The sequence below is a fragment of the Nothoprocta perdicaria genome, unplaced genomic scaffold (assembly GCF_003342845.1).
Source record: "Nothoprocta perdicaria isolate Ctin4 unplaced genomic scaffold, notPer1 scaffold_12, whole genome shotgun sequence".
NCBI lineage: Eukaryota > Metazoa > Chordata > Aves > Tinamiformes > Tinamidae > Nothoprocta > Nothoprocta perdicaria.
The window spans coordinates 1580828-1606341 of record NW_020454316.1 but is presented as its reverse complement, the minus strand read 5'-3'; the positions used below and the strand labels follow the sequence as shown (position 1 = coordinate 1606341).

The 25514-nt window shown below is 52.3% G+C and overlaps 2 protein-coding genes across 3 annotated transcripts in view; one reads left to right on the top strand and one right to left on the bottom strand.

Moving 5' to 3' along the window:
* The window catches only part of SOX8 (SRY-box 8), an 11368-nt gene extending 4013 nt beyond the window's left edge, over nucleotides 1-7355 (bottom strand). Inside the window, exon 1 of the mRNA XM_026053905.1 lies at nucleotides 7332-7355. Within this exon, the coding sequence (XP_025909690.1) occupies nucleotides 7332-7355 (24 nt within the window). The remainder of the gene's footprint in view (nucleotides 1-7331) is intronic.
* A 1412-nt stretch (nucleotides 7356-8767) lies between these two features.
* The window catches only part of LMF1 (lipase maturation factor 1), a 126297-nt gene continuing 109550 nt past the window's right edge, over nucleotides 8768-25514 (top strand). The window contains exons 1-2 of one of the 2 annotated variants that reach the window (XM_026054023.1): nucleotides 8768-8818; nucleotides 16030-16339. In XM_026054023.1, the coding sequence (XP_025909808.1) occupies nucleotides 8803-8818; nucleotides 16030-16339 (326 nt within the window). In that variant the 5' untranslated portion in view covers nucleotides 8768-8802. Of the gene's footprint in view, nucleotides 8819-16029; nucleotides 16340-25514 lie in introns of those variants that run through there. The other variant, XM_026054024.1, reaches the window with a different exon arrangement.

The following is a 25514-nucleotide window of genomic DNA, read 5'->3' as shown; positions in this document are numbered from 1 at the left end:
AAAAAAAAAAAAAAAGAAGAAATCTCCCACAGAGGTGCGGAAAGCAGCCGGGAAAGGTCCCTCCTCGCAGTGGCCGCCCGGGCTCCGCTCCGCGCCCGGCCCGGCCGCGCCGCGCTCCGCGTCCCGTGCGAAACGCGGCCCCGCGCAACAAGTGGCTTTAAGGGGAGGCCGGGCGGCCACGCCCCCTCCGCCGCTGCCCATTGGTGGAGTGGGCGGGAGGTGTTTGCATACGGGGCGGGGTCTGCGTGGTGCCACGCCCCCTCGCGCCGCGGGAGCCGGGCCGGAGCTGGCGCTGCCGCCGGGACGCGGCGGGTCCCGCCACGGAACCGGCCGCTCCGCCGGTACCGGTACCGGCCCGGGCTTTGCCGCCTCCTCGGCCGTGCCCAGGGGCCTCCCCTCCGCGCGGCACCGGRGCGGGGTGCGGCTGAGCCCCGCTGCTCGGTGCCGCGCCGCGGCGGAGCGGGGCGCCCGGCTCCCGCGGCCGGCGGGGATGCTCGGGCTCCGCCGCGGTTCTTCCTAAACCGCTTCCCCGCTGCGCTCCGCGGAGGGAGCGGGACCGAGTCACGGAGCTGCAGCGGCCGGACGTGCCCGGGGCTCCCGGAGCTGCCGCGGAGCCTCCGCGCGCTGCCCCGGCCCCGCCGCTCCGCCGGGCGCGACATGCCGGCGCCTCCTGTCTTTTTATTCCCCAGTTTTCTCCACATTGCAAACACCGGAGAGGGGCGGCTGGGAAGCAGCCCAGCGAGCCGCCCCGCTCCCCGCAGCCGCCGGGCGCCCCTCGCCCTGGCTCCTTTCTGTYCSCGGGAGCGGGAGCGACCCGACGCCRCGTGTCCGCGGCCGCGGAGCGGAGCCCCGCGTGGGCCGGGCCCGAGCCCACGGGAGGGCCGTGGGAGAGCGGGGAGCTGCGGAGCCGCCAGGGAGCGGCGCCTCTGGCCGGGCCCCGCCGTCGGGATGATTCGGATTCGTTTTTTAATTTTTTTTTTCTTCAAAAATTAATTCTCCGGCAAAACTTCCTGCAGGTCCAGGGTGCGGCGCCGCCAGMGATCTCCCTTCTGAAGGGAAACTTCCCGCTCCCGGCTCCATTCAGAAAGTTTCCCCTGCCCAAGTGAGCCCCGCTTTCCTGCATTTATTTTGGAGCATTTGATTCTAATTATCCGAGGAATCTGACTTTTAATTGGGAAAAAAAAACCTCTAAAAATTCCAGTTTTATCTTCTGCATCCCCCACTACACCCTGGAAACACGAAGTCAAATATAAGATTTACAGAGAAAGAGAAAAGAACAGAAATCGTGCAAATGCTTCAAGYATTTCAGTGTTTAAAAAATAGCAGCAACACGGAAGATTTTTTTAGAGTGTTTTATTTACTGCAACATATAATCATCTTGAAATAAAAACTATGCTCTGAGTTGAAGTGTAACACCAATTACATCTGCATATGCCTGAATATGTGTCCTTACCATGGGGAAATGAATGTACTTGGAAAAGTGCAAAATATGATTTTAYTTTATTGAAAAAAGAAATCTCCCTTCCTTATTTGGGTAATTACTCTTGATTTGAGCTTGCAGAGTCACTACATTTAGTCAGAGTCTTTTTAATTAGTGTTACTYTATAAAGTATATTTTAAAGTGTTTTTAAAGGAATATTGCTTATAAGACTGAAGACATGGAATGTGTGTTGGACTGGCGTCCTGGGAATGATCCAGTGCCTCTTCCAGGGCCTGATCCCAAACTGCGGGAGGTGACAAGGGTTTCTCTCGACTCCATGGGCTGGTGGTTTCTCTCAGTGTTGTTGGACACTTGGCAGAACTTTATTTTTTCCCTCAGGTGACAAATGTATCATGGACATTTCTGTAACGGCTTTCTCTTTAGGATCTCATAGCTTTTTGACAAGTTTACTGAATTTCTGTGAATCAGCCCAGAGACGACTGAACCAAAGCAAGAAGGCTCTGGGTTCAGGGCTCCTTTTCAAGACAGTCTCTCTGCAGCATCTCCAGAAGATTCAAACCTTGCTGCCTGGCTGAGRCTGGGCCCGGGTCCCGGGATGCCTCAAGCCTGGGGGAGGCCCGTGGAGGCAACGCTGGGAACAAGAGGCCCCGTGCTCTAATCTCGGCCTTCAGCTACCAGGAATTCCCTGCGGGAGATGTTCCCRGGGGAAGCGGGCGCTCGAGATCCTCTCTTCTTTGCACTCACAGGCTGGGCGCCTTGCACAGCTTTGCAGAAGGGGGTTCTTCAATTCCTTCAATTCCTCACCCTTTCCCAGCCCACGCGCACGAATCCCTCCTCCTCAAATGCGTGGAGGAGGAGGACAGTGCTGGCCTTGCTCACTCTTGCTCCGGAGATGGGCACATGGAAACGGCAGCGCTGGAGCCTGAGCAGCCTACGTGATTTTGCACAATCCATTTCATGTCACGGGAGCTCCAGTTCTCAGCGGAGCTAATGCAGGGAGCAGCAGAGCCCTGAAGGCTGAGTGGAGACACAGTGACATGGGATGGGAAGCAGAGGAGACACAGGGAGAGGAAGGGATGGAAGATASCACGGATGGGACCTTCTGTAGTGCCGGTTTCCCCCCAAATTCCCTCCTCCATGAAGAGGCATGGGACAACACTGGGGCTTGGGTGCTGCTATTTGTTTTATGGGGTCTGAGGTTGGAGTTTGGTTCAGGTTTCAGTCTGCTGTGTGCTCCTGAGGTCGGCACAGTGGCAGGCGAGCGATGGGGCTGCGGGACGGGCCCCGCACTGACCCCGAATGCTGAGTCCTCCAGGCTTGTCCTCATGTGGATCTGTCTTGATCCAAAGAAGCGGCACTAGGATAGTAAAGCAGAAGAGCTACAAAGGGAGGCAGGATGAAGCTACTCAGTGGCCAGGGATAAGACAGGCATCAGGAGGGAAGAGGGACTCAGGAGGGCTGAGGGGTCGAGGATGGGTAAGCGATGGTTTCTGTTCTGCAGAAGAAAGTGGGAGCTTATTTATCTGTCTGTCTGTGGGCTCTGCCTCACGCTGTGTCCTGGTCCATATCCCTTGGGCTGCGGCAGCTGGAAGGCCCTTCTCCCTCACCATTCCTGCCTCCCGAGGCCAAAGAAGAAAGACAGCCAAAGGAAGCAGAGCCCCCCCGAGCGGAGCGCGCTGCGAGGAAGTGAGAGGACGACCCGCGGCTCAGATTTCCCTGCTGCTTGTCCCCGAGGTCATAATTTACATCTCGAGCCCCTGAGGACAGAAGATGATATAAGTCTTTCTTCCAGGCAGCGTTTCATCAGTGTCACTGCATCTGGGAGGGCCAGGTCCCGGTCTGCGCTCGCCCTGCCTTAGTTCTTTAAGGAACTGGGCTCTTTTTCCTGCTCCCCTCTCAGCTGCAGCACAGCCAGCAGCATTTCTCCCAGGCAAATCTCCACGAGTCCCAAGGGAGACGGAYGCAGGGAGTCCTGTTGTGAATCTCCCTCTCTGGACATCAGCRTTTCCATAGAAAAAAAAAGGCAGAAATTTGAGAAGGAAGCACTGAGATGCCTTTTGCCCTCTGAATTACCACGAGACGGAGGTGTCCTGACCTCCCGTCCTGCTTCCCTTTTGCCAATCCTCCTCCCGCTCTGCAGGAATACGCGTGTGTGCATCGGTCTGGGGCAGGACGGAGCCCAACTAACACTGTGCAGGGATCGTTTCCAACACAGGGAGGTCGTTTTTGGAGMGCGAGAGCATGCAGGAACCTTGCACACATATTGTGTTCCCTGCCCGGCCGCGCGGATGCACAGCCCTAAGGTGGGCTGTATTGCCGAGCGCCTAATCTGATCGAGTGGTCAAGTTATCATTTTTCAGAAATTGGCTGCCTTTGAACTGTGAGCTGATTTTACATGGGAATTTCAAAGAGCAAATAGAAAGAGCCTTACAGGGAGGAAAAAAAAACAAGCCCCGATCAGATAAGCATAACCTATGCGTCGTGTTAAAATAAGCCTCTGACATCTGCAGGATTAATGCTTTGCCCAGAGGATACGGCAGCTCAGCGGCAGCGCGCAGATTTCTGTGAAACAATGTGCAGCCCTTCTCGGGAAAGCTACCGGTTTCCAGCGGGGGAAAAAAAAAAAGAACCGTGGTAATTTTCAATTAATTTCAATTAAAATAGCAGCAGAAGAGCCGAGAGCTGCGCTCCCCCGAGCGACCGTAGCCCTGCGTGCGATCCCACGCCTGGGAGGGCTCCAGCACAAGAGCAGCTCGGGCAATTTTCTGCCTCTGCTTATGGAACTTAGCTGCTTCTCGAGCTCTCTTCCAGGTTCGGTCTTTGCAGGAGATATTAGTGAAAAAAAAAGGCACGTTTTTAGGAAATCTTGATTTCCGTGCGTGTCAACGGCAGTGAGAGGTTCGTGAAAATATGTGTGTGTTATTTTTRGCCTGGAAAGAAATTTCTGCAAAAAACGTAATAAAAAAAGTCCTTGCTAACTAACGTTCTTACAGTTATTAATTATTTTATATCCCAGCTGAAAAAGCCATGTAGTCGTTTTGCAGCTTTGGCAGTCTCAAGTTGTGCACTGGCACATGAAGAACCGGGTGAAGAGGATTAAAATAAGGCAGGGACAGCCTCGTCCCTCGGTGTTGGGAAAACATTGTACAGGTAAAGACCGGAAAGRATGGAAAGGAAAGATATTTTCATGTGTTATTTCTGATGAAATATTTTAAGATGTTACCGGTGACGCAGGAAAATTTCCTTATGAGAAACCTATAGCACACATGCAGATGCAACACCCGATTTTAGGGCCAGATGAGACACTGGCAAATAAATATCTGCTCTGCCCTCCTGCACGACACAGGCCAGACGCATCTTTCCAGAATGACCGAGAACTGCAGGTCGATTAATTACGATCACTGTGATTATGAATGGTGTGTCCCATACAAGTGTTAGGAACCCCAAACTCCTGTTATAGAGGAGAGAAAAAGGCCGTGCTTCCTCTCAAAGTCCTTTTTCTCAGCCTTAATCCTGCCAACCCTTGTGCTAAAGAGCAGAATTCCATGAGAAGGAGCAGAGGTTTTCGCGGGAAAAAAATATTATGGCTGGAAAACTGTTAATTAGCAGAAGGGCTTTCCCATACTCCTTGTGAGACCCCATCTCTCCTTTAGCAAACGCAGCTGAGCGTTCACTGGGATGGTGTATGACTGTATTATATATAACTGAATGTATGTTTTCTTCAGAGGAGCCTCCAAAAGCTCTGGATACAAAATACAAAATAGTCATTTCTGCACACATTCGCCGCCTCTGTTTTCTTTAAACCCAATTCCTGGCAGCAAGAGGGGCAAAAGACCAGACCTGAATGAACACAGAGTAATTTAGGGTGCCAGGGACAGCAGGGTTGAGGTGCTAGTGGGGACAGCTGCTGGGTGCTGTGACAGTAAATGCTTGTTTCGCTGTCACTTTTGCAGCTGGTTGGAACACAGCAAAATAGGGTCGGGCCCGGCGGGCGGGGGGACGCGGCGACTTGTGTTTTGCTGAATGAAGATCGGCATCAATGATGTCTTAGCGCTGGCCCCGCAAGCCCYGTGTTTATGAATCACTTTCCCTTTGAGATTGCAGACGCGGAGCCTCGCTCTTAAATATCTCGCTTTGTTACCCGCTTGCTTTTTGCGTCGTCTGCCTTCACCCTGCCTTAATTAGAAAAGAACGAACGTGAGCRACAATCGGAACGTGATATTTCAAAGCTGACAGTAAGTAAATGAGCAGAAAACCAAACACAGATGACGTTCGCATGAAACCGCACACAAGCGCGCACTGAGAGTACAGAAAGAAGGGAATTGAACGCTCTAATCTATCATTTCATTAAACGTTTTCCCTTATAGCTTGATCCATCTCCCAGTAAAGCCAAGGGAAAGTTTCTTTATTGCCTTTTATGAGAGTTGGATCAGGCCTTTAGAGTAACCACGTTTTATACAATTTAATATACTTAAAACTTTGCAGCTCATATTGTTGAAAGGTGCTATTGACACAAGCTGTCCCCTGAGTTCCCCTGGTTTAGTTCGGTGTTCGCTCCTGCTACYGTCCCAACCTGCCGAGCTGCAGGTTTCGGAGGCGGCTTTTGCAATAAAAACCAACCGAGCTCAACAGCCCATTCCCAGGCCCAATTATTCCTTTTCTTTCTTTTCCTTTTTCCAGAATCTTTTGACTAAATCCTCTGCCTTTCCTCAGTAATTTTCCTGGTTATCCAGTTTGTTTTACGGATGTTTACATTTAATGTGGAATTCGCTGTAAAAGCTTCATAAAGCCCTCGCAAAGGAAATCATTATTTTACATCCATTTAAATTTATCTAGCCGAACCTTGTGGCTAATCCAAAGGGAGAGCAAAAGAGAAAATCTAATACAGCAGAGGTCTTTAACAAATAGCTTATTTTTCTTTCCCTATACAATGCACCATTATGCACTTTTTTCCCCTCTTTCTTTCTAAGGAGAACAATGCCAGCAGCAGTGATGGGAAACCAGAAAAACAAAAGGGGCATTTAGAGGGAACTGGTTTACAGGCTGAAAAGCGTTGAATAATGTTACACCTGATAACAGATACTTTCTCAGAGACGTCCAACGATTTAATGCCACGGCATTCACTTAAATGGGAGGCAGAAAGCAGCTCTGGACCTGTCAATTATGAATGCTGAGTCTCTGGCGGCTTTATTATTATTATTTGCTTAAATATATATATAGAGAGAGAGGAATTCAATGGGGAGTTGAGTGTTTTGCAATTAAACGCCAAGCAGAAATCCATGAAGATCTTCCAAAGCAAACCTCCAAAGCTTGAGGAGCTCAACCTAAAATGATTCCTTGAACYGACTCAGTTTTCGGGACAGGGGCTCCTTCCTTTTCGGCTTTGGTTTTCATATCAGATCTCATGCAATAAAATGTCGCTTTTCTCACTGATAGATCTACAGTTGGCTTCAGTACTGAGTGCTTCACCCTTTCAGATACACCATGAAAGGGCTCTGGCCCAAATGATCCTTTTTTTCACACAGATACACCTATAATTTGGCCTCAAACTGCCTCCTTTTTGTCACAGACATAAYCTACATGTGACTTTACCACACATAAACGCACAAAAAAGTTTGTTTGGTTCATTTTTTCTTTTTTTCTTCTCTCCCGTCACAAACAAACCAATCATCTATGCCCCCCAAAGGCTCTTTTTTCGCCCCAGAGTTACAGCGGCAGCCRGTTTTGCCTCAGAAACGTTAATTTTTAACCCTGCTGGGGCAAAGCCACCTCCCTCCCGCGAGGGCTCCGGCGGGCGCTGAGCGGCCCCGGTGCCGCCCCCGGGCCGGGCCGGGCCGGGCCATGGCGGCGGGGGCGGGCCGGCCCGCACGCATGCTCCCTGCTGGCTCACCCGCGTCGTGCTGCTGCGCGCCATAGCCCTGCTTTACCGTGAGTGGCCGCCGCCATGGCCCCCCCCCTTCTCCTCGCGGCGGGGAGGGAGCCGCCGGGCCAGCTCGGGGCCCCGCGGAGCCCGGAGCCGGTGCCCGAAGCGGGGCTGGAACCGCTCGGGCGGCAGGGAGAAGCCACCCCCTCTGCTGCGCCTTCTTYTCCGAGGTCAATTTTGTGAGATAAAGATCAATTTTGTGCCCCAAAGAACCCCACGCGCGCCATGCGGGACGTCGAACGGCCTCGCCGAGGTTCTCCTTGGTGCGAAACGCGGGCCGGCGCGGGCGGTTTCCAGCCGCGGCTCTGCCCYGGCAGCCCTCGCGGAAAATATTCGCGGCGAGACTCGAAGTGACATGCGACACGCCGCGCTACAAATTCCGAGGCTGCCCCAGATTTGTCCGCGGAACCGTGAGGATTTGTAGGCTGCCAGCCCGCGCGGGTTGCTTTGCATCAAAACCGCGTCGAGGTTGTAGCTCCGCACGGTTTTGACACACGCTCTGTTTCTAGTTTGGCTTCAGCGCTCAGAGAAATGCGGGGTTATGACTCCTTCAGTCAAAGGGAATGCAATGCTGATATTCCCCCGTGTGTAAATCCAGACTGCTGAGTTCCCCCCAGCTCAGTTTGCCGTTTCCTCATGAAAAATTGATTAGCGAGTTCTGGGAGGCTGCTGGTTGACGGCGGGTTATGAATATGTGGTGTGCCTGAAGCTGGATGCTTGTGGTTTCCTCCGGGCTCTGAAGAGGATCCTCTGCGTTGGACGGTTTGAGGRGCAGTGTGTGGGGATGCAAAACTCAATCCACCTGGAGATAAGCGCAGTGAGTGGTGGAGAGGCTGATGGAAACGGGCTCAGGTGCTTCATGGTGCGAGGCCAGGAGGGCACTTTGGAGTCCACGGTCCAAGAGGAGAGAAAGGGGGAAGATGGCAAGTCCTGGGGTCCGTAGGGTGGTGATGTGTTAGATGGGGAGGGACCAGGTGGTGGCTGGAGGGACTGAACTTGGCAAGGGGGCTGTGAGGTTGAGGAGCAAGTTGGATAAGTAGCAGACTCAATTCAGGACTACAAGGGCTCTCTGAGGTATTAGAGGCTGGAAGGAGCAGGGTGGGAAGGTGGCTCCAATCTCCATCATGAAAGGAATACCAGAGGAGGGAAGGTCACCTGCTTGTTACGCAGCTGCTGCTTGGTTGCAATCAGTGGTTTCAGCTGTTGGTACTGGTTGTGCAAGAGCCAAACGACCCTAAAGCCAGAAACCTGGCCTAGATTTGAGACGGGTCAAATTCCAGTCGCCTGTGGTTCTGGGCAGCCCTCAGCTTGGGGCTCCCATCCCGGTGTGGAGGAGATGCTGCACAGCTGATGATGGAGACGGGGAGGCTGGAAGGGGGCAGATTCTGCCCAAAGAGTCCCGGGGGCTGCAGAGCCCTGATGTGACCGTGAGGGTGGGATGCTCCCCAGGGAAGGTAGGTTGCCTTTTGCTGTCSTTTGTGAGCCTGCATTCAGAATCAGCAGAAAACATTTTAAAATCTCTGTGCCACACAGCTCCTCAGGCCCCTTTTCCAAGGATGGAACCGTTTACTTTGACAGATCTTTTTTTTTTTTYCCCAACCRCGGCTCTTCTGTGCGCGCCGAGCCTCAGGCTTGCSGAGGAAACGGCTGATGCCGCTGTGACAGTTTGGCATTCCTCAGGCGTGGGATGTTTCCCTGCTCTTTCATTTCTGCCTTTAAAACATAATCCTTTCGGTCCTGCTGGTTAACGAACAAATCCTCTGGGGAGACCACTGCTAAAATGCGGAGGAGTGGGATCTCCAATGGGTGCAGCTGCCTGCGATGAAGCTCCTTCCTCCTCCTCAGTGGATGGGGAGGAATGGACCCCTCTGGATTAGCAGAGAGGGTACAGGCTGGGTAAAAGGTGTTGAGTTAGGTACACGATTGCAAAGTGTGATTTGGGGACCTCYCACCTCCTCCTCCCTGCTGCTCCAGTCCTCTTTTGTTGCTGGATGCTTGTCCAGGAGATGCTTTCCTGCCAGATCCTCCTCCCTGGAAGGAGGGTGTGTGGAGCAGGGCAGGTGTGAGGTGTCCTCTTCTGTTCCCTCTCCTCTCCCCCACCCGTGTTTGATAATAGCGGCTCTCCCATGTTTTTGAAGGGGCTTTCCAGAAGCCGGGAGGGTCTGGGAAGTCCCTGGCAGAGGGACTGTTSTCTGAGGAGCAGCTTGGAGGTGGTGGGAAGGTGTGAAGGGGCTGAGGAGCTGTGGAGCCCAGGGGTCAGGAGCACCTGCTGCTCCCAGGAAGGGGAAGGCGAGTGGAAAACACCCAGGAATGGGTTCTGGCTGTGCTCAGGTAAACGAAGACATGTGTGTTCACTATTTTTAATAGTAACTAGTGTGGTGCAGTTGCAAGTTAGGTGATGTTGAAGATAGTGTCTTCATTAGCGGATCTAGGGCTTCTTCCTCCACTGAGATCTTCTCACTTCAAGTAAAAGTGGGCAAAGCAAGTGGGAAGTGCTTCCAGAGCAGGAGAGAGCGAAGTGAACCAGCAAACACCCGGGCTGTGGGGCAGGCRACGGTTACGCAGGTCTGCCCTGCGCCCTGCCGAGCAGACCTCCATAGAGGTCCGCTCCGCTTCCATAGAGGCCTTTTCCTGCAGCACGGAGATGCCAGGTAGAGGCTGGAGGCTGCCCCTGGTAGCACCTGCAGCTCAGTGCCTGATTGCGATCTCTAACATAGTAATTTGTGGGAAAGGGAGAACTGGGAAAATGCGCTTTTGAGTTCTGGGGGCCCTTTGTGCTGGKCTTGAGGTGTTTCTTTGTCCTTTATGGCCCTTTTTGTAAATACTGAAGCACGGGGTCTTTTTGGAGGGGCTGTTGCAGGTAAATAGGTTGTTGCTAGTCCCAAGGTTCTTAACCACAAGTTTGATCCCTCTGCCCTTCTTCTAAGTCATTTCTGGGAAGGGCCCTCTCTGGATGATTAGCTGAACTTCTACATCTGGAGTCTGAGGGCAGTAAATAGATCCCACTGCTCCCCGTTTCAGCCATGCTTCGTGGAGTGCTTTGAAATAAACACTATTATGTAAATCCAGTTTATCTTCCTTCTCCTTTTGTATTGTTTAATAGCAGGATTTTCTTTCCCCAGAGCCAGGGCTACGGGAGGTTCAGGCTGCTGCTTCCGAATTCRGAAATTTAAACCCTCCTCATGGGAGTTGGGCTTCCTGCAGGTTCCCGGCTCTCCCCTGGTGTCCTTCCTCCTCTTCCCTTTGCCATCTCCCCTGCTTTGCCCCTTTGCTTACCCCAGAGGCTCGCAGCAGCCTTCAGGCCGTGAGCAGGTCGCAGTGAATCCCGTGTTTTCTTTTGTCTCCGAGAGGTTTCCATTCTGGTGCGGTGCCCGTGAGCAAGTGCGGAGCCCGCGTGTGGCGTTAGTGCCATGTCCGGCCCGCGCYGATGGAGCACAGAGCCCTTTCACGGGAGCACAGAGAGCTTCCAGGGGAGCACAGGGCCCTTCCTCTGCAGCAGGGAAAACTCGGAGCTGACAGCGTCACAGGAAAAAAGCCACATGGGAAGAACCTGCCTGCMGGTGCTGAGAGCTTCTCAGAGCCCTCCCTGGGCTGCCTGGGGCCYGGGCTGGACCTCATTGCAGTGCTGCAGCCTGGGCTTTTTTATTTTCTTTTCTGCTATTTCAAGRCAGAGACAGCGGAGAGAAGCACGTAGAAACCTCCCAGCACATCCACGCAAAGGACTCTGGCTTGGCTGTTGGGGACAATAAAAAAGCCACAACAGCAGAAGTCAAGACCAGGCTGTACTTTGTTGATGTCTGTAAGACTTTCAGGATGGAAAGGGGATGCTTGACTTCCCTCTGGCTCTTTGCTCCTCGATAAGGTGCTGTTGCTTTTGTGCTGCAGGAGTTTGCAGGGAATTTATCCATCAAAATCATTTTTCATTAATTTTGCTGCTGCTAATTATTGAACATTCTCTCCTTCCTCCTCCTTTAGGGATAACCCTCTGGGCTTGGCCCTTCCTTAGCTTGTCTGCATCCAACATMGGACCTTTCTTGCCTGCCTCGTTGGGTCGAAGGAGCACGCGCTGTATGGCSCTGGGCAGGCTCGGGCTGCTGTGTGCAGCATGTAGCTTGGTTTTCATGCAGAGCTCTGTGCTCTTGCTTCATTTCTTGTGGCTTGGGCTTTCAGTAGAAGTTAAGACCCTTATTTCATGGTGGTCGTCAGCAGGGAAAGCTCCACGCCTGGGAAGTTTTGGATTTCCCATTTTTATGGAGCATAAAGAGTGGGATTCTGTCATTCTCTCACCATGCCAGGCAGAGCCCGGGCTGGGGGAAGGCGATGGGGCTCTAGGACAGACCAAATCCCTGGAGAGCAGCGGTTCTTGCTCCTCTCGGGCTTAGCGGGAGCGTGTGGGTTGGAACATGGAGCGCGATCCGGCTGCGGGGAGAAAGGAGCTGGGAGGGGAAGGCGGAGGGGGGACTTAATGGAAAAGTACCAAAAAGCACCTTCGGAGGTGAGAGCGAGCGGGGAAGCTCTATTAGCAGCTGCTGACAATCTCCGTGTGCAGCTCGTGTCAAGCTGAGCGCAGCGGGTGGGGAGCGGGTCCCCTGGGAGCTGTCAGGTTCCTGCCTGCCTCTCGAGTGGGAGTCAGCCGCCGCCGCTGAATCTTTCCATCTGCCACGGAGCGAATCCTCTGAAGAACGGCAAAGTGCTTCGAGTGGAAGCAGAAGGGAAGGGATGGGCTGAGCTACCCACAGCCAGGAAGTCTTGGGTTTAAAAAAGAAAAAAAAARTCCATGCAATGAGGGGAAAATGGCTTTTTTTTAATGCCATTGATGGAGGCTTTGAGAGATGCCTGGCTGTGCTGGAGCCCACAAATGATGCCCCTGGACAGGGAACCCATGGCAATGGGCTCAGCCCTGCCCTCACATGAGGTGGCTCAGGAAGCTGCAGAGAGCTCTGCTCTACATCCTCATCGGAAAAGCATCATCCAAGCTCTTGAAGAGCTCCCTTCCTTCTCCGTCCTGCTGCGCCTTTGTGGTGCGAGAAGGTACCAGAAACAGGCACAGAGCGAGGGCCAGGCMCTGTTGTAGAGCAGGGTGGGAGCTGGGGTGGTGGCTCTGTCCCTGCGTGTCCCATGTTGTGTGTCCCATGCCGCAGGGACACGTGCCATGGAGCTCTGCAACGTGAGACCCTGCGGAGCTCAACACTACCCTTGGAGGCACCTGCCTGCTGCGGAGCTGTTTCCTTCTGCTTGTGCAGCCCTTGAAGGGAAAACAAATCTCCAACTGGCTATCGGTGCGGATGAACTCATTCCCGAGGCTGGGAAGTGCAGGAGATGCTTTGCTGAGGAGAGAGGAAGCCCTCCTGGAGCAGGGAGCGTGCTCAGCAAGGAGGCTCTACCCTCATCCGCACCATCCTCAGTGTGAGGATGATGCCAGCTCAGACCTGACATATTTCCTCCTCTGTTGGGATTAGACCTTTCTCCTCCTGCCCCTAGAGATGAGGAGACCCTTGGGCTGTGGCTGGAGCGGCCTCTGTGCCGGGGACCACTCGCTGTTAGACCAGGCTGGACCGGAGCGTCTGCGGAGCCGCGGCATCACCTGGTTCACCCAGCAGAATTGCAGGGAAGAAGCTGGAGGAGAAACGGGAGCAGCTGTGGACGTTGCCCCGCGCGAGCGAGACTGCTCCCACGTGGGAGCAGTCTCGCCTGTTTACCTGGAGGGAGTGGGAGACGGAGAGTGGAAAATCCCCAAATGTGAGGCCAAAGGCGGAGAGAGGTTTCCAAATAGGGGTTARGGAAGAGGAACAACATCTCAGGCTTTGGGGCAAAAGGGACTTTTCTTTCTGACTAAGCCGAGAGCAAAGGGGGAAAGTTCTTGGAGGAGGGAGCTGGGTCAGCGTCTTGGACAGTTTAAGGATATTGTCTCTAGAGGAGATGGGAGGCAGATAAGGGACAGATGTGTCACACAAACTTTCCGCCCCCAAAATCCACGCATGCTGCTGGAATCCTCTCGTGTAGCTTCCACCGTTGCCTGTGTGTCCATGGGCAGAGGGGAGGTGCTGAGGGAGGCACCGCGGYAGAGGAGGGCTCCGAGATGGAGCGGGGTTTGCGGGGCCGGCAGCCTGGGCAGTGTCCAGGAGAGGGAGCCGGATCGGGACCGGCCCCGCTCCGCTGGGAAGCGCCGCCCCGGAGCGGAAGGGTGGAAGGTGAAGGCTCCGCTTGGGAATCCAGCGGTTTCCCCATCCACTAGGGTTGTTGCTGATGCCTTTTGCTGCAACAACATTGCACGCAAAGCAGCAGGAATTGGGCATCTGAAGAAAACGTGCATTTTGGGAGAAGGCCGCTCTGGATCCCAGGCTGCGGGATCCGGGGATGTGCAGCTCATGCCAACCTGCGATGCAGTCCTTGCTGCTTCGAAGCTGAAAAAGGCTGCTCGGTATTTTGTGCATACACTGTGTACTTTTCTCCAATTGCTATAGTTTGTTTTTCCTAATTTACCCTTTCCGTGTTTATCTTGCATACTGTGCAGGGGTCTAATTTATATTTTTAGCCAAAAAATGCTGAGCGGTCATGGGTTGAGGGAGCAATTTCTGTAGCGTTTTGAGGTGAATTTGATTAGCGCCTTTGGAAAACTGTGCAGCAAATTGCAGTGCTAATCAAGGAAAATCAGGCCACGTAGTTTTAAGAAAGATTTTTTTAATTATTATTCATTTTTTTGACCAAAATGAAGATATTAAGTTTTCTGAAGCTCAAGAATATTTTTTTCTGCTGGTTTTGTGTATGTTTTCTTGATCACACAGTTGCACTGAACAGAATATTGGGAGAAAAATGGTGTTCTTTAAGTTATAAAATATTTAATTTGCTGTCCAGCGCTGGCGCTGCAGTGTTGTGACCGGCTTTGCTCTTGTTTCTGCCTGTCTGGAACTGAATAAATTCTCGACTTGGAGTTTGCGTGGGCTCCTTGGCTGCGTGTTGASGGCGAAAGGAAGAGGAACCAACCGATGAACCCCCCCGGTGGCCACGTTAGCCCTGGGGATCCTTGCAGTGACATCGGATGTGTCTCAGATTGTGCCATTTAGGGCTGGATTTACACCCAGAGCTCAATACCTGCCGTGTGCCCAAGCGCTAAGCGGATTAACTGAAATCCGCGGAGTCCTCTGTTCACGGAGAACGGGATATTTGTTTGTTTATTTGTTCTCCTRCCTTTGCCAACGTTTGCTCTTCAGTCTGAGCCCCAAAGAAGTGGGAATTGGGGGGAAAAAAAGAAGGAAAGAAGTGGATCTGATCATTGACTGAGCAYGAGTGGAAGGAGACAAGTTGGCTTCTTGCAGGGCTTCTGATCCCRCTGCGTGTGACGTGGCTGGTGTTGGGATAACGCTTGAAATGTCTAAGTTCGTTGCTGGGAGCAAAATGTATGGAGCCTAATCAGGACATGTTGCCCTTCATCATTTTTTTCTGAGAAATGGAGATTCCTGCAGTTACAAATTGCAAATTGGTAACTGAAGGAGATTCCTAAAATATGAGATAATCCCTACAAACTGACCAACTTTCTCTGTAGAACATCAAATTCTAGGTCTATAATCTGTAATTAAATTGCTTATGTGCTGTTAAAAAAAGCATCTGGCTGTTCTAAGACTGTCCAGCGCAAGAGCGTAGCTGCTGTGAGAGCTGCAGTGACATGTGAAAAATATGCAATTTAGGGGACGGGAAAATATTAAGTCTTTTGTGTTTCCAACCTACCAGGATGTGAGAGGATCCAGAAGGTCAGTCCAGAGCAGCACTCGGGTCTTGCCCAGCTGGAAAGAGCAGCCGTTAACTCTTGCGCTGCCGSAAGGCCGGGAGCTTCCTGGGCCTCCTCTCACCGGCTGCATTGGAGTTTCTGCAGGTTCAATAACTATATTTTGGCCTATTAATATGTTCACTGTGAGGAAGAAACCTGCCGCTCGCTGTCTGCAGCGCCGGCGTCGTGTGCGAGTGGGCCGCGTTGTGCTCTAAGCGATGATGTTGCAGGTGCAGCTGGCGGGTTGTGGTGCAGCAGACACTGAGACTTGTGCATTTGTGCCCARCGGGGSTTGCGTGGCAGAGAGGAGTGCAGAGTTGTTGGTGCTTTTCTGGCTGCATCGGTCATTCTCCCCAGCCTCTGCACCAAAACTGAGCTTTCCCTGTAGATTTCTCCTCTCTAAATGCTTCCTTTTGGGGTGCAAATCCGAGGTCCCGAGGAGCAGTTTTGCTCTGGCTGTGCAGGGTGATGAGGCCATTCCCCGCATCTGGGTTTGGGCACGACTASTGTGTGACTAAGGCAGGGTCACGCGGGGAGCCCGCGCGCCCGGCGCGCGCCCTCGCTGTCTCGAGCTGCTCCGCTGCAGGGAGCTGCTCCCAGAAATTGGCTGGTGCCTGTGCCTGCAGCAAGTGACGTGTCCCTTACAGCGCCCAAGGGGAAAATTATATCTCAAAACAGCCTCTGTGCTGCTTCCTGGCATGAAGGCAGACAGTATTTATAGCATTCCCGTGCCTTCCATGTCATAGTTGATAGAAATGACTGTCTTCTATTTTCATGTCGACATTGTGAATAAATTCCTTCTTGAGATATGAGTATATTTGTGTAATACTGGACTCAAAAGATGGAATTTTGCCTATATGATTTCTAATATTTTTTTTCCCCCCTTTGTTTTTTTTCTAGTTGTGGCCTTCCTCGTGGCTTACGATCAAAACAAGCAGCTGATAGGAGAAAAGGGGCTGCTGCCATGCAAGCTGTACCTGCAGAGTGTCAAAAGATACTTCAAGGGGAAGGTCGGGCTGGACGCGCTGAGCTTTGCACCCACCATCATCTGGTTCCTGGACTGGTCAGACATGGACGGCCTCTTGGACGGCATCTCCGTSTGTGGCCTGTTGATTTCGGCCTTCGTCTTGGTAGCTGGGTGTGCAAACATGATCCTCATGGGCCTCCTGTGGATTCTCTACCTCTCCCTCGTCAATGTTGGACAGATCTGGTAGGTTACTGAGCTCTCTGCTTTGGTTTCCTCTGTAATATCTTGCTCTTCATTGTGTGCGTTGGATTTCCAGCTCCTTCAGGCTGGCACTGGGGTCAGCACTGCTGTAGGCCTGTTGGAATGGAGCATGTTTGGCAGGGGAGTGTTTCACTTGCAGGTTCTGGGCACGTCCTGCTGTCTTTCGGAGATGCCTGTCCTGATCTGCCTTGTTCTCCATGAAAGTGGCATCGGCTGCATGGCCTGTTGAGCTACACGTGCCCCTGCTGTGGTGTCTCCGCTCGAGGCTCTCGTGGGAGGGTGGCCTTAGTGGCCACCTTTGAGCCACCTTATGGACTCCCAGTTCTGCCCAGGAGACAGACAGGGCACTGGTGACGAGCACATGAAATCTGTGGGAAACGGGAAAGGGAAAATGGTGACTGTCTGTGCAGTTCCCTAAGAACAGGGAAAGGCGGCGATGCGAACACAGGCTGAAAAAGCCTTGTCAGCTCCCCAAGCAGCAGAACGGCCTTAGGTGGGGCCTTTAATACCCCAAAGTTTGGCAGCCAGGGGTGACAAGCAGTGCTGCTGTGTCCTTATGGTGTCCTGGCTCTGCAGGACRTGCTGGGACACCCTCCCTGCAGGTAGGGTCCAGGATTTTAATTTTAAGGATCCGCGTGTTTGCGAGCAGCCCTGCAAGCTCCCGTCCCGTTCATTCCCATCCCACTCCACGGGGTATGTAAGTGGGTGAAGGAGAACAGCTTCAGATCTCTGAAAAGCTCTGTTCTCCGAGCTCTTAACTCAGTGGGAAATTAAAGTCTGAAAGAAACAGCATTTGAAAAATAACTCRGTCGATAGCTCTCTGTTGCCCATTCTTGAGTTTTATAAAATTGCTTGTCTTTTTTTTTTTTCTATGCCTCTTATGTTACCAGGCAAGAATTCAAGTGTCTTCCTGCTCTCATTTGCAGAGAAGTTCAGGTCACTGTAGCTGCGAGATCTGGGTGCATTGCTTGGCCTCTTTCTGGTTGCTTCTGTGGAATAAACACGTATGTGATGAAAGCTGCAAGATTTTGTAGCTGGAAGGTGGACTCGTACAGGCTTCTGGTTTAATCTAACCYGTTCCTGTGGAATTAGGCTGTGGAATTACTGCAGCAGATCTGCTTTAGTATCCAAAGGACGCTCTGCAGTTCTGGGTGTGCTGGGTGGTGCTGTAGCTGTAGCAGTGTTACTGCGTTGGGGTAGTTTTGATGCGAGGGGGGACCGGGGCGCGTTCTTTCCGTCTGGCTCTGCGGTTGTGTCTTCTGTTGTGCTGCTGCTCTGCTCCCAGCTGCTTTCCCTGGTAAACACTGCGAGCAGCAGCGCGGCCTCTTCTCCACAGGTGTCGGGGAGCAGCATTCCTGCTCGCGCTCSAGGGCTCCGCCAAAGGAATCCGGTTGGGCCCGTGTAACCCTTCCTCCAAGCGGCTGCTTTGCCAGCTCCCAAGGCTCTAAGGGAGAGGCAAAGGAAAGCGGGGCAGAAAGAGGGACCTTCTCCAGCTCGTGCACTGCCCCAGCATCCAGCAGACCTTGTCCAAACGCTCTTCCTGAATGTGTGTACTGAGCTTAGCAGCTCCCAGCCGAGCTGCAGGTTCCTCTGCTGCTGTGGATGATGAGTTGGCCAAGGCAATGAGTTGAATGCCAGCAGAGCCCAGTTTGCATTGGAAATTGGAATTTGAATGGAATTGCCCCTTGATTTCTGAGGCGAGGCCATTTCCACCCCTTTGCTACTTAGGTTTTGAGTTTCAAGGTTGCGGTGTCACAAGCAGGTAACTCGCAGCGTGTAGTAGYAGCCTGGCCAGAGAGTGGGGCAGGTTCTTCTGAGGGGTAAAAAAAGGGTGAGAGAAAAAAGGTGGGAGTATAAGAGGCGTTGCCCCAATTTCATCTCTTAGTTGTGGCATCAAATATATTAAACAGGAAATTAGATTCTTCATGTAAAGGGGTGGGAGAAGAGAATCAAAGCAATCCAGCACTGCGATTCATTCAGCTGTGGTTGCATTTTTCATTAGAGCCTCTGAAATGGGTCACTGGGTGGTCAAAACCATATTATTATTGTGCATATAGTGTGACTTCCAATTCCGTGGCGAAGTGGGTGCTGGGGCTAGGTGCTTACGGTGCAAATAAACGCCGGGAGGGAGAAAAGGGGGGATTAACTRAGTTCTCACTGTCCTCTGAAGAATCTTGGTGACACTAGACACGGGCTGAGGGTACCTGAAGCCTCCTGAGATCATGAGCGGGTGGGTGTCAGGGCTGACTTTAAAATTCCCTTTCTGCCTGGATTTGCCCATGGGGATTATTTGCAGGTGCCCCAAGGAGGTCGCCCGCCCATAGGGATGTCTCCGTGCTAATTAATTAATTAATGTTGCTGCAGAGGCTGGGGGTGCTGAGCCCAGCAGGAAGGCCCCTCTGGAGCCAGCGCGACCCAGTGGCTCATCCCGTCCAGCAAATCCCGAGCACTCCTTGGCTGGGAAAGCCGCTCAAGGAAGGTACAGGGTGCTGAGGAGAAAGAGTTCTCTCTCCTAGGCCAGCGAGGAACAATTTATTCCTTTATAGGCTTTTTCTTCTATTTTAATTTTAAATGTTTCTATTTGTTTTGGGCTGGAGTACCCAAACACGAGGCGATGCTGGAGGAGGGAGTCTTTTAACTGCTGTCCAGCTGGCTTGGGCTCAGAGCGAGAGGAGCCTTCAGAAGAGGAAAAGCATCTCCTTTGAAAGGCAGGACGGGGCCGGCCGCCCCGATGCCACCGACTGGCACCTCCCGCGGCCGCTCTGTGCCGGGGACACCGAGCCCTGCTGCACAAGGGGAGCTAAAGCTCGCCGAGGGCAGTAAAATTCCTTAATTTGGGAAAAACAGAACAGAATTTAAAACCCAGAAAGAGAAAAATGCCGGACTGGCTGCGGAGGAAGCGGGATAATGAGTGTGGGAGCAGGGGGTTGGGGCCGTGAGCGGGATCGTGCTGCGAGGGACGAGGCTTTGGAGAGCAGCGTGTTGGCGAGCTCCCGGGGGAGCCTGTGCGGCTCTGCGCGCCCTGCTCCCGGGGAACCGCACAGGACCATCCCAGATGAAACCTGCACGTGCTCCAGCCTCACAGGGCATGGATATAGTAATAATATAATAGCTATAACGGTGCTCCCCGTGCTTTGCAAGCTGCAAGTGTCTGCACCTAAACTGCTTTTTTCTTCCTCACCCCCCTCCCGTTTTGAATGTTCCCTTTGGAGGAGGCTCTCAAAGCCCCACAGTGCCAGCACACAAAAGGACATTTAAAGCCTGACCCATAGCCCAGGTAAAGGGCCTGATCTTTATTGTTGATTTTAGCCTTGATTTTTTTTTTTCTCTTCATTTTTGCAAGCTATTTCTCAATTCAGCAAAACAGTAAAAAGCAGTCCCAGTTTGGTATAGCGGAATCTATTTAAGGAAGCTAGAGATCCTTGAAAAGATTTAGTGGGAATTCCTTGTATTTCAGTGTCCCTTTTTGTATCCCACCAGCCCGGCTTGCCTAGGTTCTGTCATGAGCAGAACGATGCCCCTTCTCAGGTGAAATATGAAGGTCTTGCCTTTCCCCCTGCTTCTTCCCTCCTGATCATTAATGTTGTGTTAGATTTGAACAAAAATGCAAAAAAAAAAAAAAGCCCTCCTATTTAAAAGCAGGAGGGCTTTCTGCGCGTGTTGCAGGTGACCTCCTGAAACTTCCATTTGCGACCTGCTCCCTGCTGTTCCCGCTGGGATGCGGACGCGGAGCACAGGCAGCAGAGCGGGGCCTTCAGGACGAGCGCTCTGCGAGGGGCGTTCTAGCAGAAATCYGTATTGTTTGTACCAGGGTAGCTAATGCACTTCCAAAGTGAACTCATAATGCTGGAATAAAATCACTTTTATCCCACAGTAAGGTGCCCCCAGAGAGCTATTATATTTTCTTATATAAACAAACTTTTAAACTACTCTGCCACTGATCTCCTGTTTCTTCTCCTGTTGTTTCCTCCCTGAACCCCCTTGACGTTTTCAAATAYCATCTGCAAACCCCTTCTCTCCTCTTGGCGATGGTGCTGCTCCGTTTTACACAGTGCATTGTCTGCTGCTGGAGAGCTTGCAAGGCTGCGATTTGCAACACTTGATACAAAAGCTAGAATTATAKTTTTTTCTTAATCCCTTTGGCTTTTTCTTACATGCTGTGGTTACAAGACCAAAGGGGAATCAGTTAAACAAGACAATGAGTAAGATGTTATGGCATGAGGTGGTGATGTGTTCTTCTTGAGTCTTCTTCCCGCATGGAAGATGTTGGTGGAGCTACTGCAGAYAGGTAACTCAGCTAACCGAGCACGAAGCAGCCACCTTTTTCCCCCATGGAAAGCCAAGGTGTGCTCTGTATCGGAGGGAATCCCGCTGGAATTGTCACCTGCCCCTGGTAGCCACCATGCCCACGTGGCTTCCAGAAGGCTGCAGATGCTGCAGGGCTTAGCTGGAGCGCAGGGAGGACTTTCAGGCTCCAAATGTCTGCTGTCGATTATTCATTTTGCTTCATGTTTAACTGATTGAACATCATGTTAATGGCTTTTGCAATAATATTAGAGGACTTTCCAGAAGGACAGGCCATGAGAGCTTGTCTCTGAGGCACGAAATTTAATAGCAGTTAAATTGCCGTCTTTAGAAGTTCCTTTACAATAGAGAAGGAAGAGACTTCTGTGTCGCCGAGGCTTTGTGGTTTATAAGTCTCATTAAAAAGCACTTGACCTGTGCAGGACTCTAATCCCGCTTTGTGTCCGCAAGCAGCCAGTGCTCGGGCTGAGCCCCATGAGCGCGAGGGGACCGAGGGGCTGCGGTTCCTCCCTGAGGGGCTGCGGTTCCTCCCTGAGGAGCCGTCAAGGGGACGTTTCCCCTTGATCTGTCTTATGTTCTGCAGCTTGGTGGGTTTTTCTTTTTTTATTTTTGGAGTTTTTTGTTTGTTTTGAGTTCTTTGTTTTGTTTTGCCCAGCTAAAGGTCTTGGGTTTTTGCCTAGTGTCGTCCCATCTGAAGAAGGTTAGACACGGACCTCGGGAATGTCGTTTTCCAGCCCGCGAATGGGGCAGCGGCTGAGGCGGGCGCTGCGTTCAGCAAACTCCAGTGCCGCTTTGGAGCCTGCAGGTTTGTGGCTGCCCGCGACAAGGACATGGGCATGCTGGGGTTTGCAATACAGGTAAAAATAATGTTGTTGGACGGGCATCCTGCATGTTGTTTTGCATTTAAAAAAAAAAAAAAAAAAGGTTTTATTTGAACTTTTATTTGAACCATATATTGCCTCTAGATAGCACACATGTTGAGGTGATATTGTTATATCAGTCATTTGAAGTTTGTTACAGGCTTTGCAAATAACTCTCTTGCAAATAACTCTTCTTGCAACCTAACTTTACTTTTCTGGCTCTCCAAAGTCTCCAAACAACAAGAAAACGAAGAATATCTTCTCCCTCTATCTGGCCCTTGCCTTGGCAATAAACCTCAGGAATTTCTTTGTTATTGTGGATCACAGTCTCACATCCCTCCTGCTCTGAACTTGCCTCCCTCTTTGCCCAGAAAGAAAAGATTATCTCTAGAAACGTAAACCAAAAGTTAAAGGATCTCAGGGGGTCATCCTTCCTGTAGAGGAAGCTGCTTTTTTGGCACTTCCTCCTCATACAGAGGAGAGGGAGGGTATCGGTTTCAAAGAAGGCTGCGAGCAGACGTGAGCAGTTGATATGACATATTAATGAAAACAAAGATTAATACCATGTGACACTGTTGCCTTGCAGTACAACTGGGGACTAATGAGGCTAATGAAAACCATATTTTTGCTTGGGAGATTAAAATTTAATCACGGCTGATGTCAGAAATGAATCGCTTGGGGTTCTCCCCCCGGCGCRTTCGCCCTCCCCACCGGGGCTGGCTGCTCCTTGGCAGCTTCGTTGGCAGAGCTGGATTCCTGCTCCTCGAGGCTAGCATGGGGATGCAATCCCAGCCCTTGGACCTGCCAGTGCCCCTTCCTGGCCTCCCCAGGCAGGAGCGAGGGACAGGATTTGCATCGGGAATCCAAGGCGGGTCTTGTGCCACCTGCCTAAAAACTGGCAAAGGGACCAGCCCGTAAGGAGCCCGGGAGGGAGCGCGAGGAGCAGCAGAGGTGGCTTGGGTGCAAGCGCAGGCCAGGGCTCCTGGAGCACTTGTGGAGTGGGAGATGGTCACAGTGCTGCTGAGGATGAGGGTTTCTGTGCTAAGTGGTGCCCCTAAGGTAGGGACCTTCTGAGTGGGGAAATTAGGGAGGGATTTAACCTGCCCCGTAACCTGCTCTCGTGCTCGACCCCAGTGACGGCGGGTGTCTCGGTGTCAGTGAAACGCCTCCTGTGATGCTCCTTCCCCTCCTTCTACTTCCCCTGCCTCCAGCGTGGTTTTGTGATAACCCTGTATTGAATCGTCGTCAGCAGCAAGGCAGGAACCGCCGGGCCAGGGCAGGTGTAGGGGGACGCGGCCCCAGGCCTCCAGTCCCTGCTGCAAATCGCAGCCCATGAGAGACTGAGCGGAGAAGTGACCAGGAGATGATGTGGTTCGTGGCATGGCCGCGCGCTGTCYGGTGAACACCGGGCCCTTGCCAGACACTGAGACAGATACTTTTTAATTGCTCATTATCTGGCTCATCCAGCTGCATCCAGTTTGTACTTSGGTATTTATTCCACAGCTGAAAGATTTGAGAAAAGAGAGACAAATGTTTTTCATGTCTTTTTAATTTATTTTTTTTTCTTGACTCCAACTTGGTGAGGCTTTGGCACCGTCACTGTTCGCCAACCCTGCCAACATCTCGCTCGGGAAAAATGTTCCTGGGACTTGAGCTCTGTACTGGAGGCCCTTAACTGGGCTAGGATTGCTCCAAAATACCAGATATTTCTGCGTTGGAACCCCTCGTTGCTTGAGGGGTTTTCCAGAGCCATTTGGTGCAATGTAAGTGCTGGCCTGAGCGATGGGAGGGAGGTGACGGCAACGTGACGGGGGTGCTTGGAGGAACGCTCCGTCACGGCAGGCGGGTGGAAATGCGAGGCAGCTCGCGCTGTAAAGACCCCGGCGCCGGGGAATTGGAGTGTTTTCCAAGGAACAGGCTCTGCCGTTTAACAAGGAGTTATATCCAGTCTGTAAGATGGTTACTGGGGGCAGGGCAGCCTTTGCAGAAGTATTAATTAGTGCAATTAAATGTTCCACCACCAAAGGCCTGGCTGGTGTGGTGCATTTGTATAAAACGCCCCCAGCTCATCTCGCTGCTGTGTCCCACAGCTCCCACATCTCATCCCGTGTCTCATCCCAGGCCTCCGTGCAGGACCATCCCAGCCCCACGCGCCAAGTGAGGGGCGAACCTCGTCTTTGAGCACCCTCYTCTTAATGCTGCCCCTGCTCCTCCAGTGCAATGTGGATGCTGTAATTACAGAGCCCCGAATCCCGGGTTTTAGGGATGTGTGACCACAATAAAGCGAAGCCAGAAGCCAGGCGGGTGGTTTCATTTACTACCATTCTAGCTTATTTCCTCCCCCTGCRACCGCTGCGCAACACGAAGGCCCTGGCAGCAACTGAAACCAGCTGTCAAAAATGCTTCTTCCCCCCACACTGGTAACTTAATGATGCTCCTAAATTAATGGTGTACTAGACTAATTCTGTCATCTCGTTTTGATGGACTAGCAGCATTCTTGGTTTCTTGCATGTGATCCTTGCCAGCTGGCTGCTGCGTTTTGAGGTAGCGCACGGAGGAACTGGATTCACATTTTGTGTGTATATGTATCTGTGTGTATATATATGTATTTATAAAATGTATGTTCTTGGTCCTAACGCGTTTAGAGCTTTAATTTGGTTTGTATATTGTGGTTCACCAAATGAACTTTCAGGTGTCTAAGGCAGGAGCTTTTCAAAAGGAGCCTCGTGTGCAAGGCAGCAGTGGGAGGCTTGGTCTGCTCGGAGCCAGGGGGTGACAGCCACTTTGTCACCTCGCTTCTGGTTGCACCTTTGTGCTTGAAGTGGATGTGGCCCCATGTTGGGCTCCCGAAGCCCCAGCCCTCGGCAGAGGTGCAGAACAGGCTCTGCTGGGTTAGTTGAGAGGGAGGAGAAGCTGGGAAGAGGGTTAATGATCTTGCAGTGCGTGAAAGCTGCAGGAGGGGTGGAAAAAGCTGTTTTCCGTGCTCGCCATCTCCCCATGGATGGGACAGGAGCAGTGGTTTTACCTGGTGGGAAAGGAGATGTTAGACATGAAGTGCAAATCCGGGGAAGCTGGAGGCGGAGGTGCGCTCTCCATCACTGCCTCGACAGGCGCCGCAGTGATTCTTGCTCAGTCGTCCCTGTCTTGTGGTGGCTGGATGGACCATGCTGCTTTTTCATGCTCCTTCCAGCCTTGTTTTCCTTGCTTGCGGGGTTCATTCCTTTCTGGTTCCCTCAATTAAATGCCCAGACCTAGGGCAGGAGCACATGCAGCCTTCCCTGTCACTGGAATTCCGGAAGGAAACTCTTGGCTCCGTTAATTGTGTATCTGTATAATTCCCACCTGCGTTCTGAGGTGCTGCTCTCTGCTTGGGAGGCTCCCTGCCCCTCTCTCCTATCCATGACCGTGTTAGGAGGACACGGGTTGTGCCATGCGGGAAGGGGCCCCTYGCTACAGCGCCGCTCGGGAGCAATGCCGCTGTGGGAACCTCATTCAGGCATTAACCTTATCCAAGCATGACCTTGCTGGAGAGCAGAAAACGCGTCGGTGCTGCCCAACTATCTCCTTTGCCATCCAAGGTAGTCCAGCCCAGGGAATGAGGGAGGTTTGTCRCGGAGATGAGAGCTGTCTCCTGGATTTTGCTCTGTGCAGAGGATACCCAGGGCTGCGCGGGGCTGCGGATGCAGATGCGCTTTCCTAGGAGCTCGAGCGAGGATGCGAGTCCCTGCGCCCGCCTTGCACCCTGCAGCAAGCGCTCGTGCCACAGGCCCGGGGCTCCAGCCCCGGGAATGCTGCATTCCTGCTCGCCTCTGCTCCCGGCATCCCTGGTGGGTTTATCTGCTTCCCGGCTTCCCAGGCATCAGCCCCGGCATTATCTGCCAAGCTCCATCCCGGGCCCTGTGCTGGGAAATGCTCACATCACAAGTGATGCAGTTTAATGCAACTTCAACTGTGTTTTGCTACCGTTTCTAATTTTTGCTTTCCGCAGACAT